This window comes from Babylonia areolata, chromosome 24 (genome assembly GCF_041734735.1).
Source record: "Babylonia areolata isolate BAREFJ2019XMU chromosome 24, ASM4173473v1, whole genome shotgun sequence".
Lineage (NCBI taxonomy): Eukaryota > Metazoa > Mollusca > Gastropoda > Neogastropoda > Buccinidae > Babylonia > Babylonia areolata.
This window is the reverse complement of record NC_134899.1, coordinates 870,059-895,157: the sequence shown is the minus strand read 5'-3', so window position 1 is coordinate 895,157 and position 25,099 is coordinate 870,059. Positions and strand designations below refer to the sequence as shown.

The following is a 25,099-nucleotide window of genomic DNA, read 5'->3' as shown; positions in this document are numbered from 1 at the left end:
ACATAACCAAATTTACGCTTCCGTCATTTCCGTTTTCACCACACACAGCACGAAAGAGAACCAACAACAATGGCCGCGGCAATGGATGTTGACAACGGAGATGACTTTGGAGAGGGACCCAGCGCTTCTCTGGATAAAGGGAAGAAAAGATTTGAAGTGAAAAAGGTACGTATTACAGTTTAGTTAACGGATCCCTGAAATATTTCGTGGTAATTGTAAGACTGTTACTGTTGCCATAACCGAGACTTTACCAAAAAGATCAGAATTAAGCCCACCAGTTTTGAGGGATTCAAAACACCAAATGTAATAGGAAGATAGGCCATCAACCACACTTGTGGATTCCGGGTTCCCGACGCGAGAACAGAGCAGTATCGTAGCTCCTTCATCAGGACTGCCATGGAGTGGAACCAACTGAGTGAGGCCACTGTCACTGCAGGCTCAGTCAGCGCATTTTCATCAGCGCTGACCAGATCACCATCAGCAGATTCAGAGCCTGTGACCAGTAACCACTAAAAAATTTTTTTTTAAATTTTTAATTTTATTTTTAGGGTCTTGCTTCTGGAAGTGGGGCCTGGACCCTTCCGGCCGAACCTGAGGTTTTGATGGTCTTAACCCAGGGTAGACAGTTTTCCTAGGTCTTTCTTGACTATTTTTTCTGCTAGGAACATGCATCCTCCTAGTTCTGTTGCGCCTATATCACCAGAAGTGGCGTCTGCGATGTACACTACCAGATCCATATCCAGATCTGTCCATCAGATTAAGGACTTTACTTAAGTGGGGTACACATGCTTGACAGATGCAGGAGTGCACCTTTCATAAAAATTAACTTGGAATCATCATACCGCTTACATTTTAACAAAGGCCAGGAAAACATTAAACTTCTTGAAAATAGTATGCAAACAACCTTGGAGCCAGGACATACCCACTCTACTACACCTTTGCACATCACTTATTCGGTAAAAACTTATATATATATATATATATATATATATATATATATATATATATATGCACTAGAAGTATACTTCAGTGCACCGAAATATTTATTGAAAAAAAAATTCAAAGCATAGACGGCAGAGCATATAAACTGGCACTTGGCTTACCAGTCCATGCTTCCAGTAAGAAAACGTACAGTGCAGTGGGAGTATTACCATTAGAGGATCAAAGGGAACCTGTGTGTTGTATCCTCTCATACCACACTAGGAACATACACGTCAAATATTTTAACAAATTCCGGCGTGAATAAAACCCCACATTTTGCTAAAAGGTCTGTGGTACCACCTACACCTATGTTGGAACTCCAAAGATCTGACCAAAGATGACAACATATATTTACGTACATCGCATGTACAAATTCATTTGGAAGAGAAATGCCTTAATCATTTAAAGATATAAAATTTACAGACGGCTCTGTTGTAAATAATAGAGTTGGTGCTGCTTCCGTTATTCCAGACCTTAACTTTCAAAACTCATTTCATTTGGGTGAGAATAAGTCCATCTTCACAGCTGAACTCATAGCAATTCTAATGGTGTTAAATTTTATGACATCCTTTCCAAAAACTATATTTCAGATTCTATTTTGTGTTGATTCTAAATCAGTTCTTCATGCTATTGAAGTCATAAAAGAAACGGTTAGCTATGAACTCATTATTGAAATCAACCATTTGATTCACGAACTCTTACTAGTAAGAAGCTCTTACATAATCTTTTGCTGGATTCCTTCTCATTGCGGTTTTTACTATAATGAAAAAGGTGACATTTTGGCTAAAAAAGGAGCTTGAAGTTCCATGAAGGAGTCAGATTTAAATATTTCACTTTCACTACAGGAATGTTGCACCATGGTAGAACAAGTCCAATGGTCAAAATTTCAGTTTGAAGAAAAACAAACCGGTAACTCAGTTACATAAGAATATACAGAAAATGTATGGTTTCATGGGAAAACAATACCAAAATGATTTTCATGAGAGGCAAATCATTTCTCTAATCTGCAGGTGGAAAATGAATTGTTCTAAGACCAAATATGTCAGTAATGTTTCTTGCATCTGTGGTGCTCCCATAACAGCCGATCATATACTAACTTTCGATATGTTAAAGTCTCACATCCCTGAACTGAAATCATCTTCAGTGTTGACAATGTTGTCATTGTTGATCATTTCCAATCTGAACCCGTTAAAATCGAACATGGAATCCCACAGGGATCTGTTTTAGGCCTAGTGCTCTTCATACTGTACACTGCTCCTTTCACTGAAATTATCAGCCGCCATAATATCAGTCATCATTATTATGTCGATGACACTCAACTCCAGAAGAGTGATACCCCTGAAAAATTGTTGTCGCTCTTGCAAGAAACATCCAACTGCTTCCTGGACATTCAAAACTGGATGACTCGAAATAGGTTACAATTGAATGCGGACAAAACTGAAGCAATGATCATATAGGAACTAAACAAAAACTGTCTTCCATCACAATTGACACAATCAAACTTGGCAGTACATCCATCCCTCTTTCCACGTCAGTCAGGAACCTCAGTGTTGTCCTTGACAATACACTGTCCATGCAAAAATTTATCAGTCAGACATGTCAGTCCTGCTACTGTCAACTGCGGCGCATCAGTGCCGTCCGGAAATATCTGTCCACTGACGCAACATCTAGACTTGTCGTTCCTCTCATTCTCTCTTGCCTTGACTACTGTAACTCTATATTGTCTGGTTTGCCTGCTTCATCCATTCAGTCCCTTCAGCGCATACAAAACTCTGCTGCCCGACTCGTCCTCAGAAAGAAAAGATCTGAGCACATTACTCCTCTTTTGCAACATCTCCACTGGCTCCCTGTCTCACACCGAATAAAGTACAAGATAAGCACTCTATGTTATAAATGTATTCACAAAACTGCCCCTTCCTATGTCTCTGCGGCTGCCTTCACCTCTACACTCCATCTCGCTAACTGTGATCGGCTTCGGATCCACTCTGTTTACGCATACCCAGATTCAAACACTCAACTGTTGGCCGCCGTTCTTTCTCTGTCTCTGGACCTTGCAATTGGAATGAACTTCCTCTTTCGCTTCGTCAAGTCTACACTCTCAGCTCTTTCAAGTCTGGCCTTAAAACCGACCTCTTACCAAAATAGCCTCCCTTGCCTGCCCTTCCTTGTCTTTAGTTTCTACAGTTTTAGAGTTATGCATGCATGTGAATGACTGGTGCGAAAGCACTTTGATTTGTCTCTGCACAAGATTCAACGCTATATAAATACCATTATTATTATTATTATTATAATCTTCAGCAGTCCATTGCTAATGTATGACTTTTTTCAACACCTTGTTAAATAGTCCAGTCGGTTCGCTGTTATAGTTGTTAGTTTTTCATTAGAAAGATGTTATATTGTTATGCCTTTTTTTTTTTTTAAACAAAACTTAAATCAATCATTTTCTATATGTAAGACACACACGCACGCACACACACTTTTGCTTACTCGCATGCATACACAGAAATTTCCCCCCCTCCGCCCCCCAACCCTCCCTCAATTTTTTTCCTACCCTCATCTAATATCACTTACAGTGAAAAGCTGTTAAACTAAAGAACGAACACACACGTACAAACACACACACACACACACACACACACACATACCTTACAGTACCATGTCTACTTTCCTCACACCAGGCTGTCAGAAAAGTATTATTTGCTAATAAAAAATAAAGTATATTAGATGAAATAAAAAGTATGAATGTGTTAACAGTGGATGCATTGCATATTTATTATCAACTCTTTTAATTGTAACAGCATGCCTGTACTGTGCAAATAACCATGTGTGATTATGAAATATTCTCTGTGTGTGTTTCAGTGGAATGCAGTTGCTTTATGGGCATGGGGTAAGAGTGCTGTATTTTTCCACGATATTAAAAAGAAAAGAGTTATATTCCATTTTGCTTCCAAATTGTGGTTCACTGTTGAACTTAACAATATTCATGTCAGTCTTTCAGTTTAATGTATGTGTGTCTGTGCATGTTTTATCTTAATACTCGTATTATTTTTTAAAAATAATTTTTTTTTTTTTAAGTCTGTCAGATGAAAACCTTTCATTTGGTTGATTTTCCTAACATTTGAAATGTTAAAGATAATGATATGGTGAGCAATTGGAAGGGAAGAAAATATGTTAACTCAAAATGTGTTTTAAGATGCATCGCAAATGTATAGATCTGTATAAGGTGGTAACATCAGATTCATTGTGATGTGAAGTTTTGGGCCAGTGGCTGTTATCACTGTGTGATGGGGTCACTTGTTTACACTTGAAATTTTGATCAGTGCAGTGCATAGTGTTATTCTTCCCTAGTTCTGGATTATGATGACATGGATGGAGCTGTTTCCACCTGTTTATTCATTTTTGATTTCAATTAGAAGATAAATCTGCTTTACACTTACAGTAAATTGCATTTACTGTTAAAAAAAAAGACTATATTTAGAAATTAATCAGATGACCAATTGATATGACTTAGTTGGTTTTCAGCTTCTAATGCCATTATAGAAATGAGCTGACATTGATAAATTTGTCTTTGTAAATTTTGATATTTGACATTTTCTTTTGGGTTGAAAATAACATGATTTCAGCCTTTTAAAAAATATATCAATAAATTAAATAAAACACTTTAGTGGTCTGTTGATTAACCTGACCGTGAAGGTGTGTCTGGTGCATAGAATTTATAGTCGGAACCTTTATTGTGTTTTCCTTTGTCTAGACATTGTGGTTGACAACTGTGCCATCTGCAGAAACCACATCATGGATCTCTGTGAGTGGGTTGGAAGTTTTTATTGTAGTTTTTTGTTGTTGTTCTGTAATAATGTTTTTCTGATAGCTCTTGTTGTTTGTTGTTGTTGTAACTAATGTAAGTGTGAAGGTTTTGAACTGCGGATAACACTGACATGACAGTCTTTATCTATGTCTTGTTTTATGTGTGAACAGTAAAGGTTTTGAACTGTCAGTATCAGTGAATGACAGTCTTTATCTATGTCTTGTTTTAAGTGTGAACAGTGAAGGTTTTGAACTGTCAGTATCAGTGAATAACAGTCTTTATCTATGTCTTGTTTTAAGTGTGAACAGTGAAGGTTTTGAACTGTCCGTAACAGTGAATGACAGTCTTTATCTGTGTCTTGTTTTAAGTGTGGATAGTGAAGGTTTTGAACTGTCAGTAACAGTGACATGGCAGTCTGTATCTGTCTTGTTTTAAGACCAATCCGGTTGGGGATTCACTGCGAAACAAAATGGAAAAACAGTTAGGAAAGAGAATGCTGCCTACAAAGTCACAACCTCCAGCCTAACGATGGAAGTTGAAGCTGTGACACATGCCCTCCAGTGGCTATCGTCCATCCATACGCCCGGAAACCAACATGCCATGATTCTAACAGACTCAATGAACCTCATACAGAAAATTGAAAACGGAATGGGAAGCCCAGAGTGGCATAAGGCAATGCGCAACTTTCAGATAAAAAAACTCACATGGTCATACTACCCGGGACATGCAGGAGTTAAGGGAAATGAGCGAGCTGACAGACTTGCTGGTAACGCAACACCAACGAGCGGCCTACATCTAGGAAAATCGGAAATCCTCAGAAAAGTCAAAGAATATCAAAAAGAACAGGTACTAGGCCATCACACCATCGATCGAAAGAAATAAAAGCAGAGAGCGGGAGCGGCCGTAAGTCTAACATGAAAGGTAGAGCACGATGCTTTGCAAATCAAACAAATATCGGCATCATTTCCAAACCAACATTGCGCAAACTTCTTCAAAACGGAACAGAGTCTCTGTGGGCTTTTCCAAATGCAGTAGACTGAGCAACACACTAGACGCCACATTCTTGGCATCAGAGATCTTTTCCCATCCCTCTTGCGGCCAATCAGTGGCAGCCTCTGTGCGTGTGTGTATGTGTGTGTTTGTGTGTATGTGTGGGTCTATGTTTTTGAGTGCGTTTGTGCATGCGTGAGAGGGTAAGTGTACACAAGTGTCAGGAGAGTTCTGTGCATGTGTGTGTGTGTGTGTGTTGTGTGTGTGTGTGTGTGAGGGGGAGGTGGGGGTGCAGGGAGGAGGTGAGATAGAGGATGAGGTATGTGAGTGTATGCATGCCTACACTGTGGGAGCATCAGGATATTGGAACGTATATATTATATATAATATATATATCTTTGTATATATGTGTGTGGGGTTGGGGGTGGGAGATATGGACGTGTGTGTGTGTGTGCTTGTACAAGTAAGTGTTCATCTGTGTGTGTGAGTGTGCGTGTTTGTGTGTGTGTGTGTGTGCCGTGGAAGCTGCGATACATAGACTAGAAACTCCGAGTGTGTGGAGGAGGGGGTAGAGGAGGTGCAGGGAAATTTGTGGTGTATGTGTGTGTGTGTGTGTTGGAGCTCATGTACGTTTATATGTATTTGACTGTGCTTTAATATCTGTGAAACTGCGTTTTGGGGGCGTATCTGTTGTGCATGTGTGGGTGTGTGTGTGGATGTGTGTCTTCATGGTTTATATTTATTTGCTTATTTATCATCATTGTTGTCTTATTTATTTAATTATTTATTATTATTATTATTTTATCATTATTTTCATTACTACTATTTTTTTTTTTCTTTTTTTTTCATCATAATTATTATTTATTTATTTATGTATGTACGCTTATATATATATATATTTTTTTTTTTTTTTCTTCTCTCTCTCAAGGCCTGACTAAGCGCGTTGGGTTACGCTGCTGGTCAGGCATCTCCTTGGCAGATGTGGTGTAGCGTATATGGATTTGTCCGAACGCAGTGACGCCTCCTTGAGCTACTGATACTGATACTTGTTTTAAGTGTGAATAGTGAAGGTTTTGAACTGTCAGTAACAGTGAATGACAGTCTTTATCTATGTCTTGTTTTAACTGTGAACAGTGTAGGTTTTGAACTGTCAGTAACAGTGAATGACAGTCTTTATCTATGTCTTGTTTTAACTGTGAACAGTGAAGGTTTTGAACTGTCAGTAACAGGGAATGACAGTCTTTATCTATGTCTTGTTTTAACTGTGAATAGTGAAGGTTTTGAACTGTCAGTAACAGTGAATGACAGTCTTTATCTATGTCTTGTTTTAACTGTGAACAGTGAAGGTTTTGAACTGTCAGTAACAGTGACATGACAGTCTGTATCTGTCTTGTTTTAAGTGTGAACAGTGAAGGTTTTGGACTGTCAGAAACAGTGAAATGACAGTCTGTATCTGTCTTGTTTTAAGTGTGAACAGTGAAGGTTTTGAACTGTCAGTAACAGTGAATGACAGTCTTTATCTATGTCTTGTTTTAACTGTGAACAGTGAAGGTTTTGAACTGTCAGTAACACTGAATGACAGTCTTTATCTATGTCTTGTTTTAACTGTGAACAGTGAAGGTTTTGAACTGTCAGTAACAGTGAATGACAGTCTTTATCTATGTCTTGTTTTAACTGTGAACAGTGAAGGTTTTGAACTGTCAGTAACAGTGAATGACAGTCTTTATCTATGTCTTGTTTTAACTGTGAACAGTGAAGGTTTTGAACTGTCAGTAACAGTGAATGACAGTCTTTATCTATGTCTTGTTTTAACTGTGAACAGTGAAGGTTTTGGACTGTCAGTAACAGTGAATGACAGTCTTTATCTATGTCGTGTTTTAACTGTGAACAGTGAAGGTTTTGGACTGTCAGTAACAGTGAATGACAGTCTGTATCTCTTGTTGTAAGTGTGAAGGTATTGAACTGTCAATAACACTTGACAATAACATGACAGTCTTTATATCCCTCTTCTTGTTGTAAGTGTTACGGTTTTGAACTGCAGTGACAGTGACATGACAGTCTTTATAAATCTATCTCTTGTTGTTGTTGTAAGTGTTAAGGTTTTGAACTGCAGTGACAGTGACATAACAGTCTTAATTTTATCTATAGATCTCTTCTTATTGTTGTAAGTGTTAAGGTTTTGTACTAGCAGTAACAGTGCTATGTGCTGTGTCCCAGGCATTGAGTGTCAAGCCAACCAGGCGTCAGCCACAAGTGAGGAGTGCACTGTGGCCTGGGGAGTGTGCAATGTGAGTGTTCTGGTAGTTCTGATGGCCTGTGGAGTGTGCAGTGTGAGTGGTGTGTCCATCATTAACTGATAGTTCTGATGGCCTGTGGAGTGTGCAGTGTGAGTGGTGTGTCCATCATTAACTGGTAGTTCTGATGGCCTGTGGAGTGTGCAGTGTGAGTGGTGTGTCCATCATTAACTGGTAGTTCTGATGGCCTGTGGAGTGTGAGTAGTATGTCCATCATTAACTGGTAGTTCTGATGGCCTGTGGAGTGTGCAGTGTGAGTGGTGTGTCCATCATTAACTGGTAGTTCTGATGGCCTGGGGAGTGTGCAGTGTGAGTGGTGTGTCCATCATTAACTGGTAGTTCTGATGGCCTGTGGAGTGTGCAGTGTGAGTGGTGTGTCCATCATTAACTGGTAGTTCTGATGGCCTGTGGAGTGTGCAGTGTGAGTGGTGTGTCCATCATTAACTGGTAGTTCTGATGGCCTGTGGAGTGTGAGTGGTGTGTCCATCATTAACTGGTAGTTCTGATGGCCTGTGGAGTGTGAGTGGTGTGTCCATCATTAACTGGTAGTTCTGATGGCCTGTGCAGTGTGAGTGGTGTGTCCATCATTAACTGGTAGTTCTGATGGCCTGGGGAGAGTGAGTGGTATGTCCATCATTAACTGATAGTTCTGATGGCCTGTGGAGTGTGCAGTGTGAGTGGTGTGTCCATCATTAACTGGTAGTTCTGATGGCCTGGAGAGAGTGAGTGGTATGTCCATCATTAACTGATAGTTCTGATGGCCTGTGGAGTGTGCAGTGTGAGTGGTGTGTCCATCATTAACTGGTAGTTCTGATGGCCTGTGGAGTGTGAGTGGTGTGTCCATCATTAACTGGTAGTTCTGATGGCCTGTGGAGTGTGCAGTGTGAGTGGTGTGTCCATCATTAACTGGTAGTTCTGATGGCCTGGGGAGTGTGAGTGGTGTGTCCATCATTAACTGATAGTTCTGATGGCCTGTGGAGTGTGGAGTGTGAGTGGTGTGTCCATCATTAACTGGTAGTTCTGATGGCCTGTGGAGTGTGAGTGGTGTGTCCATCATTAACTGATAGTTCTGATGGCCTGTGGAGTGTGCAGTGTGAGTGGTGTGTCCATCATTAACTGGTAGTTCTGATGGCCTGGGGAGTGTGAGTGGTGTGTCCATCATTAACTGATAGTTCTGATGGCCTGTGGAGTGTGGAGTGTGAGTGGTGTGTCCATCATTAACTGGTAGTTCTGATGGCCTGTGGAGTGTGAGTGGTGTGTCCATCATTAACTGGTAGTTCTGATGGCCTGTGGAGTGTGAGTGGTGTGTCCATCATTAACTGGTAGTTCTGATGGCCTGTGGAGTGTGAGTGGTGTGTCCATCATTAACTGGTAGTTCTGATGGCCTGTGGAGTGTGGAGTGTGAGTGGTGTGTCCATCATTAACTGGTAGTTCTGATGGCCTGTGGAGAGTGAGTGGTGTGTCCATCATTAACTGGTAGTTCTGATGGCCTGTGGAGTGTGAGTGGTGTGTCCATCATTAACTGGTAGTTCTGATGGCCTGTGGAGTGTGCAGTGTGAGTGGTGTGTCCATCATTAACTGGTAGTTCTGATGGCCTGTGGAGTGTGCAGTGTGAGTGGTGTGTCCATCATTAACTGGTAGTTCTGATGGCCTGTGGAGTGTGAGTGGTGTGTCCATCATTAACTGATAGTTCTGATGGCCTGTGGAGTGTGAGTGGTGTGTCCATCATTAACTGGTAGTTCTGATGGCCTGTGGAGTGTGCAGTGTGAGTGGTGTGTCCATCATTAACTGGTAGTTCTGATGGCCTGTGGAGTGTGAGTGGTGTGTCCATCATTAACTGGTAGTTCTGATGGCCTGTGGAGTGTGCAGTGTGAGTGGTGTGTCCATCATTAACTGGTAGTTCTGATGGCCTGGGGAGTGTGAGTGGTATGTCCATCATTAACTGATAGTTCTGATGGCCTGTGGAGTGTGAGTGGTATGTCCATCATTAACTGATAGTTCTGATGGCCTGGGGAGTGTGAGTGGTATGTCCATCATTAACTGATAGTTCCGATGGCCTGTGGAGTGTGCAGTGTGAGTGGTGTGTCCATCATTAACTGGTAGTTCTGATGGCCTGTGGAGTGTGAGTGGTGTGTCCATCATTAACTGATAGTTCTGATGGCCTGTGGAGTGTGAGTGGTGTGTCCATCATTAACTGGTAGTTCTGATGGCCTGTGGAGTGTGCAGTGTGAGTGGTGTGTCCATCATTAACTGGTAGTTCTGATGGCCTGTGGAGTGTGAGTGGTGTGTCCATCATTAACTGGTAGTTCTGATGGCCTGTGGAGTGTGAGTGGTGTGTCCATCATTAACTGGTAGTTCTGATGGCCTGTGGAGTGTGAGTGGTATGTCCATCATTAACTGGTAGTTCTGATGGCCTGTGGAGTGTGCAGTGTGAGTGGATATGTAGCTTCTGTCACATGGTGAGGCATCACATACAATGCGACTTAAGCACACACACGAATATATATATATATATATATATATATATATATATATATATATATATATATATATATATATATTCGTGTGTGTGCTTAAGTCGCATTGTATGTGATGCCTTAGCTAGAATATTCCAAACTACCCCCTTATCCTTTTCCGTTATCCTTGCTCTTGGGGTGTGGTCGTTGTCAGCCTTTTAAACTTCCGAAATAGCGCAGCTGAGTAAAATTGAACTATTCTACAGCCCATGTGTTGATCAGGGAGGGGTTAAACTGAAATTTTGTAAGATTTGTTTTTCTTTTTGAATTCTGGGCTAGGTACATTTAGGTTGTTTAATTGGGTTTGTCCAAAAGTGAATCCTACCAGTGGATAATAGGCTATATACAGTGTTTTCAGCGTTCCCACTTTCCGTGTTATCCACCGACTTCCCTACTCTTCCACTGACCCTCCACTGTCTCCCCGGGAACCCCTCTGCCTGCCTTTGACTTCCTTAGTCCAGGCCTCCGTTGGCTGTTGCCGCCTGCCGCTGCCTTCCATCGCCAGTGTTCTCTGGCCTGGCGCTCAGCTGTCTGGGTGTTCGTCTCTTCGTCTTCGTCGTCGCTGTTCTTCGTCATCGTCACTCACTGTTCGTCTTCGTCGTCGCTGTTCTTCTTTGTCGTCACTGTTCGTCGTCGTCGTCACTACTTCATCGTCACTACATCATCAACGTTGTGCTTGTTTCCATGTCTTAAAGCTCTGTTTTTTTTTGTGGGGGGGTTTTGTGCGTGTTATTATTTATCCATTCTGTTATTTAAGTGTTGTTGCAGCTGGGGTTGTGGTTATTGTTTGTGGGCAAGCTCGGTGTGTGATTAAATAAATGTGAACCCTGAATTGTTGTAGTCGGAGTTAGTGCTGGGCTGGGTGGGGGTTTCTAGTCTGCTCTCATGTAGAGCGTGACACAGGTCTTTAGTGGTGTGGTGTGTATGAATGAAGTTACTTGAGGACATGAAGGTTAGCTGTGTGTCTGACTGTGTGCAGCATGCCTTTCACTTCCACTGCATCACCCGCTGGCTGAAGACACGTCAGGTGTGTCCTCTCGACAACCGCGAGTGGGAGTTCCAAAAGTAAGTGCCCCCTCACACTTTCTCCCCCTACTGGATGTACACATTAATAGTGAAGAATTTTCAGCTACACATTATAGTATGCACATAATTTTGACACATTTCAACAACACATAGCATGCACATTGTTCTGACTCATTTCAGCAACACACAGCATGCACATTATTGTGACTCATTTCAGCAACACATAGTGTGCACATTATTGTGACTTATTTCAGCAACACATAGTGTGCACATTATTGTGACTCATTTCAGCAACACATAGCATGCACATTATTGTGACTTATTTCAGCAACACATAGTGTGCACATTATTGTGACTCATTTCAGCAACACATAGCATGCACATTATTGTGACTCATTTCAGCAACACATAGTGTGCACATTATTGTGACTCATTTCAGCAACACATAGTGTGCACATTATTGTTACTCATAGTGTGCACATTATTGTGACTCATTTCAGCAGCACACACAGCATGCACATTATTGTGACTCATTTCAGCAACACACAGCGTGCACATTATTGTGACTCATTTCAGCAACACATAGTGTGCACATTATTGTGACTCATTTCAGCAGCACACATAGTGTGCACATTATTGTGACTCATTTCAGCAACACATAGCGTGCACATTATTGTGACTCATTTCAGCAACACATAGCGTGCACATTATTGTGACTCATTTCAGCAACACATAGCGTGCACATTATTGTGACTCATTTCAGCAACACATAGCGTGCACACTCTGTTTTGTCTCTTCACAACAAAGAGAAATTGAAATATTGGAGTTCGTTTATTATGAAGTTCATGGATCAGTGCAGAAAAACAGAATGCATGCATACACATCTGTTCTCTCTTTCACTTACCACACACACATTTAGAAGTTACTGGTGCAAAAGAATGCACAGACTGGCACCTTTACGGCACTGCCTTGTGCTCTTCTGCTGGCTCCTCTTCTCCCAAGTTCAGTGCCTGCTGTTTTTGATTTCTGGCACCTGGACTCCAAAAGGAACTGTTGTTCTCAGATGAGTGGTTCTCCTGGCTGTTGGTTGTTGATGTCAATAGAATGCAGTTGAAGGAAGGTGTGGTTTTGTGACCTTCCTTTTCTTCAGCCTGTTTCCATGGAGCAAAAGAGGACAATTGCCATTATCCAGTATTTGTCTTATTAAGAACATTGCCTATATGATGAGTTTATCCAGCATTTGTCTTATTAAGAATACATTGCCTTTATGATGAGTTTATCCAGCATTTGTCTTATTAAGAATACATTGCCTTTATGATGAGTTTTTCCATTATTTGTTTTATTAAGGACACGTTGCCTTTTTGATGAGTTTTTCCAGTATTTGTCTTATTTCCCCCAGGTTCTCCATTTTCATTCTTTCCTACAGTTCAGAATTGGTGATGCAGTCATGGAGCATACTGTGTGTGTGCAGGTATGGTCATTGAGGAAAGTGGTCACCTATGGAGATGTGTCATCTGAACGTGTTTGTGTCATCGTACAGACATTGAACATCCAGCATGTCATCGTACAGATATTGAACATCAGTCTGTTTACAGCTTTTGTTGTTGTTTTTATAGATGTTTTACTGTCTACACTGTACAAATTTTCAGTCACAAGTTTGGTTAAAATAAATTCTGAAATATCAAGTTGATGCTGTTCAGTGAGTGTGCATTTGTTATGTGTGTGCAACTATGTCTGTTGTGTCTTGTGTAGTTTGAAAACAGCAATTAGAAATTGTGTTACAATGTAAGAAGAAGAAAAAAAAACAAGAGCCTACATTGCATACTCTGATGAGGTTAATCTTACTGAGCACTTGTGGTAGAGAGAACTGCTTGTCATTCATACTTGTCTTGATAGAGTGAAAGCGCACACACACACACACACACACAAAGAAAAATGATTCAATGTTTATTTTGTGTCAGAATTGCCACAAACCCAACAACGTGTTTCCTTGATGTATGCCACCACAACCACTTGCCCTGCTACTGAACACACAACTGGCTAAACTACTTCAATTGTCAGTGTCTGCATCTGTTTCAATTACTCATTACAAAAATATACAGCTGAAAACTGAAATGTCACCCATATTGAAAACATGACCAACAGCAATGTGTGTGATGTCATCACATGCCAGAGCTGTCCAAAAATAAACCAGTACATTACAAACATACTGTGCTCCATGTGGTAAGATCCAAGTTGATGAATGTATATTTCTTGCTGCTAAAACTTGTTTTCAGTTTGAGTCCAGCTGACCACGCAGGGATATCAGGACTGCAAACCATACAATGCTCAACTGCGTCAACACAAAACTGTCACTTCTATATACACAAACCATACAATGCTCAACTGCGTCAACACAAAACTGTCACTTCTATATACACAAACCATACAATGCTCAACTGCGTCAACACAAAACTGTCACTTCTATATACACAAACCATACAATGCTCAACTGCGTCAACACAAAACTGTCATTTCTATACACACACACACATATCACCATGACAAACCCACAAAACAGTTCATGGCACATTATCCTAACCGTTTAGCTCCTTCCGGCAAATAAGACGAGGCCATACTGGGAACGTCAGCCCTTCCACTTTACCATGCCCAAATTAGAAATCATAAAAAAACAATAAAAAAACCCAAAAAACTTCAAAGCCCCCACCCCCTCCCTCCCCCCCAGCCCCCAACACACAGAACACTGTCTGACACAAACTGACAACACAGTCTGTATGTCTGACACTTTGACAACACAGTCTGTATGTCTGACATACACTGAAAACACTGTATGTCTGACACACACTGACAACACACAGTCTGCATGTCTGACACACTGACAACACACAGTCTATGTCTGACACACACTGACAACACACAGTCTGCATGTCTGACACACACTGACAACACACAGTCTGCATGTCTGACACACTAACAACATTGTATGCCTGACACATTGACAACACACAGTCTGTATGTCTGACACACTGACAACACACAGTCTGTATGTCTGACACATTCAACAAAACAGTCTGTATGTCTGACACACTGACAACACACAGTCTGTATGTCTGACACACTGACAACACTACGTCTGACACACTGACAACACACAGTCTGCATGTCTGACACACACTGACAACACACAGTCTGTATGTCTGACACACACTGACAACACACAGTCTGCATGTCTGACACACTAACAACATTGTATGTCTGACACATTGACAACACACAGTCTGTATGTCTGACACACTGACAACACACAGTCTGTATGTCTGACACATTCGACAACACAGTCTGTATGTCTGACACACTGACAACACACAGTCTGTATGTCTGACAACACTACGTCTGACAACACACAGTCTGTATGTCTGACACACTGACAACACACAGTCTGTATGTCTGACACACTGACAACACTATGTCTGACACTGACGACATAGTCTGCATGTCTGACACACTGACAACACACAGTCTGTATGTCTGACACACTGACAACACTGTATGTCTGACACTGACGACATAGTCTGCATGTCTGACACACTGACAACACACAGTCTGTATGTCTGACACACACTGACAACACAGTCTGCATGTCTGACACTGACAACACACAGTCTGTATGTCTGACACACTGACAACACAGTCTGCATGTCTGACACTGACAACATTGTATGTCTGACACACTGACAACATAGTCTGCATGTCTGACACACTGACAACACAGTCTGCATGTCTGACACACTGACAACACACAGTCTGTATGTCTGACACACTGACAACACAATCTGCATGTCTGACACACACTGACAACACAGTCTGTATGTCTGACACACACTGACAACACAGTCTGTATGTCTGACACACTGACAACACACAGTCTGCATGTCTGACACACTGACAACACAGTCTGTATGTCTGACACACTGACAACACTGTATGCCTGACACACTGAAAACACACAGTCTGCATGTCTGACACACTGACAACACAGTCTGTATGTCTGACACACTGACAACATAGTCTGCATGTCTGACACACTGACAACACAGTCTGTATGTCTGACACACTGACAACACACAGTCTGTATGTACACAGTCTGCATGTCTGACACACTGACAACACAGTCTGTATGTCTGACACACTGACAACACAGTCTGTATGTCTGACACACTGACAACACACAGTCTGACACACTGACAACACAGTCTGCATGTCTGACACACTGACAACACACAGTCTGCATGTCTCACACACTGACAACACAGTCTGCATGTCTGACACGCTGACAACACAGTCTGCATGTCTGACACACTGACAACACTATGTCTGACACACTGACAACACTATGTCTGACACACTGACAACACAGTCTGCATGTCTTACACACCGACAACACAGTCTGCATGTCTTACACACTGACAACACAGTCTGCATGTCTTACACACTGACAACACACAGTCTGCATGTCTGACACACTGACAACACACAGTCTGCATGTCTTACACACTGACAACACACAGTCGGTATGTCTGACACACTGACAACACAGTCTGTATGTCTGACACACTGACAACACACAGTCTGACACACTGACAACACAGTCTGCATGTCTGACACACTGACAACACACAGTCTGCATGTCTGACACACTGACAACACACAGTCTGCATGTCTCACACACTGACAACACAGTCTGTATGTCTGACACACTGACAACACAGTCTGCATGTCTGACACACTGACAACACTGTATGTCTAACACACTGAAAACACACAGTCTGTATGTCTGACACACTGACAACACAGTCTGTATGTCTGACACACTGACAACACTGTATGTCTGACACACTGACAACACAGTCTGCATGTCTGACACACTGACAACACAGTCTGTATGTCTGACACACTGGCAACACAGTCTGGATGTCTGACACACTGACAACACAGTCTGTATGTCTGACACACTGACAACATAGTCTGCATGTCTGACACACTGACAACACACAGTCTGTATGTCTGACACACTGACAACACACAGTCTGCATGTCTGACACACACTGACAACACAGTCTGTATGTCTGACACACTGACAACACACAGTCTGTATGTCTGACACACACTGACAACACAGTCTGTATGTCTGACACACTGACAACACTGTATGTCTGACACACTGACAACACACAGTCTGCATGTCTGACACACACTGACAACACAGTCTGTATGTCTGACACACTGACAACACACAGTCTGCATGTCTGACACACACTGACAACACAGTCTGTATGTCTGACACACTGACAACACAGTCTGCATGTCTGACACACTGACAACACTGTATGTCTGACACACTGACAACACACAGTCTGTATGTCTGACACACTGACAACACACAGTCTGTATGTCTGACACACACTGACAACACAGTCTGTATGTCTGACACACTGACAACACACAGTCTGTATGTCTGACACACACTGACAACACAGTCTGTATGTCTGACACACTGACAACACACAGTCTGCATGTCTGACACACTGACAACACAGTCTGTATTTCTGACACACTGACAACACAGTCTGTATGTCTGACACACTGACAGCACTATGTCTGACACACTGACAACACACAGTCTGTATGTCTGACACACTGACAACACTATGTCTGACACACTGACAACACACAGTCTGCATGTCTGACACACTGACAACACAGTCTGTATGTCTGACACACTGACAACACTGTATGTCTGACACACTGACAACACACAGTCTGTATGTCTGACACACACTGACAATTGAGTCTGTCTGCAAGTCACACATCTTACATACCACTTTGTCATGGACACAGAAGAAGTCACACATCTTACATATCACTTTGTCATGGACACAGAAGTCACACATCTTACATACCACTTTGTCATGGACACAGAAGAAGTCACACATCTTACATATCACTTTGTCATGGACACAGAAGTCACACATCTTACATACCACTTTGTCATGGACACAGAAGAAGTCACACATCTTACATACCACTTTGTCATGGACACAGAAGTCACACATCTTACATACCACTTTGTCATGGACACAGAAGTCACACATCTTACATACCACTTTGTCATGGACACAGTAGAAGTCACACATCTTACATACCACTTTGTCATGGACACAGTAGAAGTCACACATCTTACATACCACTTTGTCATGGACACAGTAGAAGTCACACATCTTACATACCACTTTGTCATGGACACAGTAGAAGTAACATATCTTACATACCACTTTGTCATGGACACAGTAGAAGTAACATATCTTACATACCACTTTGTCATGGACACAGTAGAAGTCACATATCTTACATACCACATTGTCATGGACACAGTAGAAGTCACACATCTTACATACCACTTTGTCATGGACACAGAAGTCACACATCTTACATACCACTTTGTCATGGACACAGTAGAAGTCACATATCTTACATACCACTTTGTCATGGACACAGAAGTCACACATCTTACATACCACTTTGTCATGGACACAGTAGAAGTCACACATCTTACATACCACTTTGTCATGGACACAGTAGAAGTCACACATCTTACATACCACTTTGTCATGGACACAGAAGTCACACATCTTACATACCACTTTGTCATGGACACAGTAGAAGACACACATCTTACATACCACATCGTCATGGACACAGTAGAAGTCACACATCTTACATACCACTTTGTCATGGACACAGTAGAAGTCACACATCTTACATACCACTTTGTCATGGACACAGAAGTCACACATCTTACATACCACTTTGTCATGGACACAGTAGAAGACACATATCTTATATACACAGAAGTCACAAAACATACCCAGACTTCCAAGAAACCAAAGTCCAGAATCACTTCCGCAGACAATGGAAACAAATAATATGAAACCCCCCAAATCATCATATCTACACTCTCCATCTTGCAATAAACATCATATCTACACTCTCCATCTTGCAATAAACAATCAAAACCCATCAGCAGCAGCTGACAAATCAATTCAGTTATCCCCCTGTTGTATGAGAATGAAACTTTCATTGAAATCGGCATGAAACAGACAACTTTACTTACCACTTTTTTTCTCCTTGAAAGTATAAAACAGCCACTCAAAGAGCACCAGACACACAGATGTATTTAAAAATGGATATCATTTCAGAAAACTGCCATTTTCAATGAATAAAAGGATTTTATCAATTCAATTACCTTGAAAAACAAAACAAAAAAAAACAACAACAAAAAACCAATAGTACAACTTATCTGTTAGAAATAAAAGCACAATTTCATCATAAGGCAGATACTGTCTGCCAGTACAATCCATTTATCCTTTCATGTGCCTACCTTGTGCGGAAGTCGTCAACATACAATTTCTGTAAAGCATCACATACCACCTCAATTTCTCGGTCTGGAGATAAGTAAAAAGCTTTAAAATAAACTAAAACATTCAGAACTAAACCCTTCCCTGACCCTTCCTTCACGACGTCCCACCACAATACTTTGTACAACACTGGTCCCACACCTCCCTGACCCTTCCTTCACGACGTCCCACCAAAATACTTTGTACAACACTGGTCCCACACCTCCCTGACCCTTCCTTCACGATGTCCCACCACAATACTTTGTACAACACTGGTCCCACACCTCCCTGACCCTTCCTTCACGACGTCCCACCAAAATACTTTGTACAACACTGGTCCCACACCTCCCTGACCCTTCCTTCACGATTTCCCACCACAATACTTTGTACAACACTGGTCCCACACCTCCCTGACCCTTCCTTCACGATGTCCCACCAAAATACTTTGTACAACACTGGTCCCACACCTCCCTGACCCTTCCTTCACGATGTCCCACCACAATACTTTGTACAACACTGGTCCCACACCTGACCCATCTGTTCACTGAATCATTCACCTGTCATGTACACACATCAATGGTCACACACTTATATCATACTGTTTTAAAAAAACAAAAACAAACAAGGTCTGTGGACAGAAAGAAGCAAGTCCAAGTCCAAACACATACACAGAAAGGACTGTCACCAGTAAATAACACTGCACTGGAAAATAAAGGAACAACACAGTTTCTGTACACACTGAAATAAAATATGAACTGGGAAGGGATAAGAACGGAGATAGTTAAACAAAAACTGGCAAGGGATAAGAATGAAGATAGTTAAACAAAAACTGGCAAGGGATAAGAATGAAGATAGTTAAACAAAAACTGGGAAGGAATCAGAATGAAGATAGTTAAACAAAAACTGGAAGGGATAAGAATAAGGATAGTTGAACAAAAACTGGGAAGGAATCAGAATAAAGATAGTTAAACAAAAACTGGGAAGGAATCAGAATGAAGATAGTTAAACAAAAACTGGGAAGGAATCAGAATAAAGATAGTTAAAAAAAAACTGGGAAGGAATCAGAATAAAGATAGTTAAACAACAAGAGAGGCAAGGCCTCCAAGACTCACTTGAGCATGTGATACACTTTAAAAAAAAATCTAATCATTAAAATGTGTTCTGTATTTGTTATTATAAAGCTTCGCGTTAAAAAAAAAAATTTTAAAAAGAAAAAAAAGAAAGTCCTAACCAGATTCGAATTAAGTCCCCTAGTATTAATTACAAAGTACACTTCCCCTTCTTTACTATCTGCACCAAAACGTTTGCAAAATAAATAAAACTTCCATGCTTAGCAAAAGAAGTTCCTGTTTGAACAAAAAATGATAATGACTGCTCGTTGTTGGGTCAGAATATCAGATCAAAATGCCAAGTTTAGAGAATACAAAAAATATAAATATAACAGTAAATGCAGTTTGCATATAATTGGCTTCATTTTTTATTTTTTTGTGCCCATCCCAGAGGTGCAATGTTGTTTTAAACAAGATGACTGGAAAGAACTGAATTTTTCCTATTTTTATGCCTAATTTGGTGTCAACTGACAAAGTATTTGCAGAGAAAATGTCAATGTTAAAGTTTACCACAGACACACAGACACAGACACACACAGACAACCGAACACTGATAGACTCACTTTGATTACACAAGTGAGTAAAAAACTGGCAAGGGACAAGAATGAAGATAGTTAAACAAAAACTGGGAAGGAATCAGAATGAAGATAGTTAAACAAAAACTGGGAAGGAATCAGAATGAAGATAGTTAAACAAAAACTGGCAAGGAATCAGAATGAAGATAGTTAAACAAAAACTGGCAAGGAATCAGAATGAAGATAGTTAAACAAAAACTGGGAAGAATGAAGATAGTTAAACAAAAACTGGGAATAAGAATGAACACAGTCAAACAGGATTTCACAGAATAAACAAGGGTTCAAAGGAACTTAAATTTTAAACAAAACTTTTTTTTGTGCCTCACTGGAGATTTCTGGTGAGCTTTAATTGACAAGTTTTGTTGTAAATGTTATATACTGGCTTTGTTGGCTTCTATCAGCTTTTAAATAGGTTTGATTATTCACAAGATATCGACTATGCTGACATTATGGGCACAAATCATACTCCACATTCATTCTGTAAATTCAGTATTAAAAAAATGGTGCACATGATACAGTTCTTTAAATCTGGTTACATATAATACAGGCCAGATAGAAGATACATGTACTTGTAAAATTATGAGCAAAGCAAATTTAAAACATAAATCTCAATTATTTATCACCAGCATATTCTCTTATTACTTGCTTTAACATTCTGACTGCAGACTTGAGCACTACAAATCACAGCTCACAAATGAAATCCCAAATACTTCCACTGATACTGTTTCAATGGTCTAGAAAATCCTGAACAGATATGGCTGACACATTCTGTGAATGGTATCTGATGCTGAAATATTCTTGGAACCACGTGAAGACATCAAAATTGATTACCAAATTTATAAAATGAAACCAGAATACCATCTCTATACCAATATAAAATCTTTTGCTTTTTTGTGAGTGTGTGCTTTTTTTTCTTTTCCATGAACAAAGTCTGGTTTCTGTAAAGTGTCATGATTCAGTGAACTGATTAAATGATTTCCTATCACTCACACACAATCCAGTTTTCCATCACACAAAAGATTTGTCAAAGCTCATTATCATCACCAGTTACCGGTCAGGGACAGCCATCACTGATGCCAGGAACTGTTCCATTGTGATGATCATCCATACCATGCCATCAGTGTCACGGCAGTTTAACATCATGCTGTCCCCAGTCACGGCAGTTTAACATCATCAGTCACGGCAGTTTAACATCATGCTGTCCCCAGTCACGGCAGTTTAACATCATGCTGTCCCCAGTCACGGCAGTTTAATATCATCAGTCACGGCAGTTTAACGTCACCAGTCACGGCAGTTTAATATCATCAGTCACGGCAGTTTAACATCACCAGTCATGGCAGTTTAACGTCACCAGTCATGGCAGTTTAACATCACCAGTCACGGCAGTTTAATATCATCAGTCACGGCAGTTTAACGTCATCAGTCATGGCAGTTTAACGTCACCAGTCATGGCAGTTTAACGTCACCAGTCATGGCAGTTTAACATCACTAGTCATGGCAGTTTAACGTCACCAGTCATGGCAGTTTAATGTCACCAGTCATGGCAGTTTAATGTCACCAGTCATGGCAGTTTAACGTCACCAGTCATGGCAGTTTAACGTCACCAGTCATGGCAGTTTAACATCACCAGTCATGGCAGTTTAACGTCACCAGTCATGGCAGTTTAACATCACCAGTCATGGCAGTTTAACATCACCAGTCATGGCAGTTTAATGTCACCAGTCATGGCAGTTGAACGTCACCAGTCATGGCAGTTTAGTGTCACTAGTCATGGCAGTTTAATGTCATCAGTCATGGCAGTTTAGTGTCATCAGTCATGGCAGTTTAATGTCACCAGTCATGGCAGTTTAATGTCACCAGTCATGGCAGTTTAATGTTATGGTGTCATCAGTCATGGAAGTCAATTTCATGGTGCCATCAGTAATGGCAGTTTAATTTAATGGTGCCATCAGTCATGGCAGTTTAACATCACCTGTCATGGCAGTTTAATGTCACCAGTCATGGCAGTTTAATGTCATCAGTCATGGCAGTTTAGTGTCATCAGTCATGGCAGTTTAATGTCATCAGTCATGGCAGTTTAATGTCACCAGTCATGGCAGTTTAATGTCACCAGTCATGGCAGTTTAGTGTCATCAGTCATGGCAGTTTAACGTCATCAGTCATGGCAGTTTAGTGTCATGGTGTCATCAGTCATGGAAGTCAATTTCATGGTGCCATCAGTAATGGCAGTTTAATGGTGCCATCAGTCATGGCAGTTTAACGTCACCTGTCATGGCAGTTTAATGTCATGGTGTCATCAGTCAGTACCCGGCAGTGTCATCAGTCAATACCTGGCAGTGTCATGACAGTGTCACCCAGTGCAGTCCCTACAAGGGCACATGGCTGAAGAGGAAGGACACAGACTCCCCGTTGTGAGTTCTGCGGATGGATTCTGCCAGGATCATGGAAATGTCCAGGCACTGCAACACACACCACACACCACTGTCAGCACTCACCTCTGTCAGCACACCACTGTCAACACTCACCACTGTCAGCACTCACCACTGTCAGCACACCACTGTCAACACTCACCACTGTCAGCACACCACTGTCAGCACTCACCTCTGTCAGCACACCACTGTCAGCACACCACTGTCAGCACTCACCTCTGTCAGCACACCTCTGTCAGCACACCACTGTCAGCACACCACTGTCAGCACTCACCTCTGTCAGCACACCACTGTCAGCACACCACTGTCAGCACACACCACTGTCAGCACACACCACTGTCAACACACACCACTGTCAGCACACACCACACACACCACTGTCAGCACACCACACACACCACTGTCAGCACACAACACACACCACGGTCAGCACACACCACTGTCAATACTCACCACTGTCAACACACCACTGTCAGCACACACCACTGTCAACACACAACACACACCACGGTCAGCACACACCACTGTCAACACTCACCACTGTCAGCACACACCACTGTCAACACTCACCACTGTCAACACTCACCATTGTCAGCACACACCACTGTCAACACACCACTATCAGCACACACCACTGTCAACACACCACTATCAGCACACACCACTGTCAGCACACACCACTGTCAACACACACCACTGTCAACACACACCACTGTCAATACACACCACTGTCAGCACACACCACTGTCAACACACACCACTATCAGCACACACCACTGTCAACACACACCACTGTCAACACACACCACTGTCAGCACACACCACTGTCAGCACACACCACTATCAGCACACACCACTATCAGCACACACCACTATCAGCACACACCACTGTCAACACACACCACTATCAGCACACACCACTATCAGCACACACCACTGTCAACACACACCACTGTCAATACACACCACTGTCAGCACACACCACTGTCAACACACACCACTATCAGCACACACCACTGTCAACACACACCACTGTCAACACACACCACTGTCAATACACACCACTGTCAGCACACACCACTGTCAGCACACACCACTATCAGCACACACCACTATCAGCACACACCACTGTCAACACACCACTATCAGCACACACCACTGTCAACACACACCACTGTCAATACACACCACAATCTCTTTAGACCTTTTTCTTATAATATACTTTTCCTCTGATGCATAACATGAATACTTTTTTACACTAATATTCACGGGCATTCCCTTTCCTTTATCCACTTCTTTACTCCTTTCTGTCTAAAAACACTTATAGTGAACAGACGTTAAACTGAAGATAAAACTCACCACTGTCAACACACACCACTGTCAACACACAACACACACCACTGTCAACACTCACCACTGTCAACACTCACCACTGTCAGCACACACCACTGTCAACACACAACACACACCACTGTCAACACTCACCACTGTCAACACTCACCACTGTCAGCACACACCACTGTCAACACACAACACACACCACTGTCAACACTCACCACTGTCAGCACACACCACTGTCAACACCAATTACCACTGTCAACACCAATTACCACTGTCAACACTCACCACTGTCAGCACACACCACTATCAGCACTCACCACTGTCAAAACTCACCACTGTCAACACTCATCACTGTCAGCACACACCACTGTCAACACTCACAACTATCAACACACATCACTGCCAACACTCACCACTGTCAGCACTCACCACTGTCAACACACACCACTGTCAGCACACCACTCACCACTGTCAGCACACACCACTGTCAACACTCACAACTATCAACACACACCACTGTCAACACAGTGTTTGTGGTGGATATCAAGTCATCTCTGTATGGAGCTATGTGAAGTGTTT

At 41.7% G+C, this 25,099-nt stretch overlaps 2 protein-coding genes across 3 annotated transcripts in view; one reads left to right on the top strand and one right to left on the bottom strand.

Moving 5' to 3' along the window:
- The first annotated feature begins 28 nt into the window (after nt 1–28).
- Nucleotides 29–13,297, top strand: LOC143299091 (E3 ubiquitin-protein ligase RBX1). Its single transcript, XM_076612218.1, has 6 exons — nt 29–165; nt 3,841–3,868; nt 4,733–4,783; nt 7,994–8,064; nt 11,566–11,651; nt 13,084–13,297. Exons 1-6 carry the CDS (start codon nt 70–72, stop codon nt 13,094–13,096), a joined length of 345 nt encoding a protein of 114 aa, XP_076468333.1. The 5' UTR covers nt 29–69; the 3' UTR covers nt 13,097–13,297.
- Nucleotides 11,659–25,099, bottom strand: part of LOC143299090 (ribose-phosphate pyrophosphokinase 2-like) — a 79,977-nt gene continuing 66,536 nt past the window's right edge. Inside the window, exons 7-8 of one of the 2 annotated variants that reach the window (XM_076612216.1) lie at nt 23,081–23,209; nt 11,659–12,763 (exon numbers count right to left, since the gene is read on the bottom strand). In XM_076612216.1, coding sequence (XP_076468331.1) covers nt 23,117–23,209 — 93 coding nt within the window. In that variant the 3' untranslated portion in view covers nt 11,659–12,763; nt 23,081–23,116. Of the gene's footprint in view, nt 12,764–20,961; nt 23,210–25,099 lie in introns of those variants that run through there. The other variant, XM_076612215.1, reaches the window with a different exon arrangement.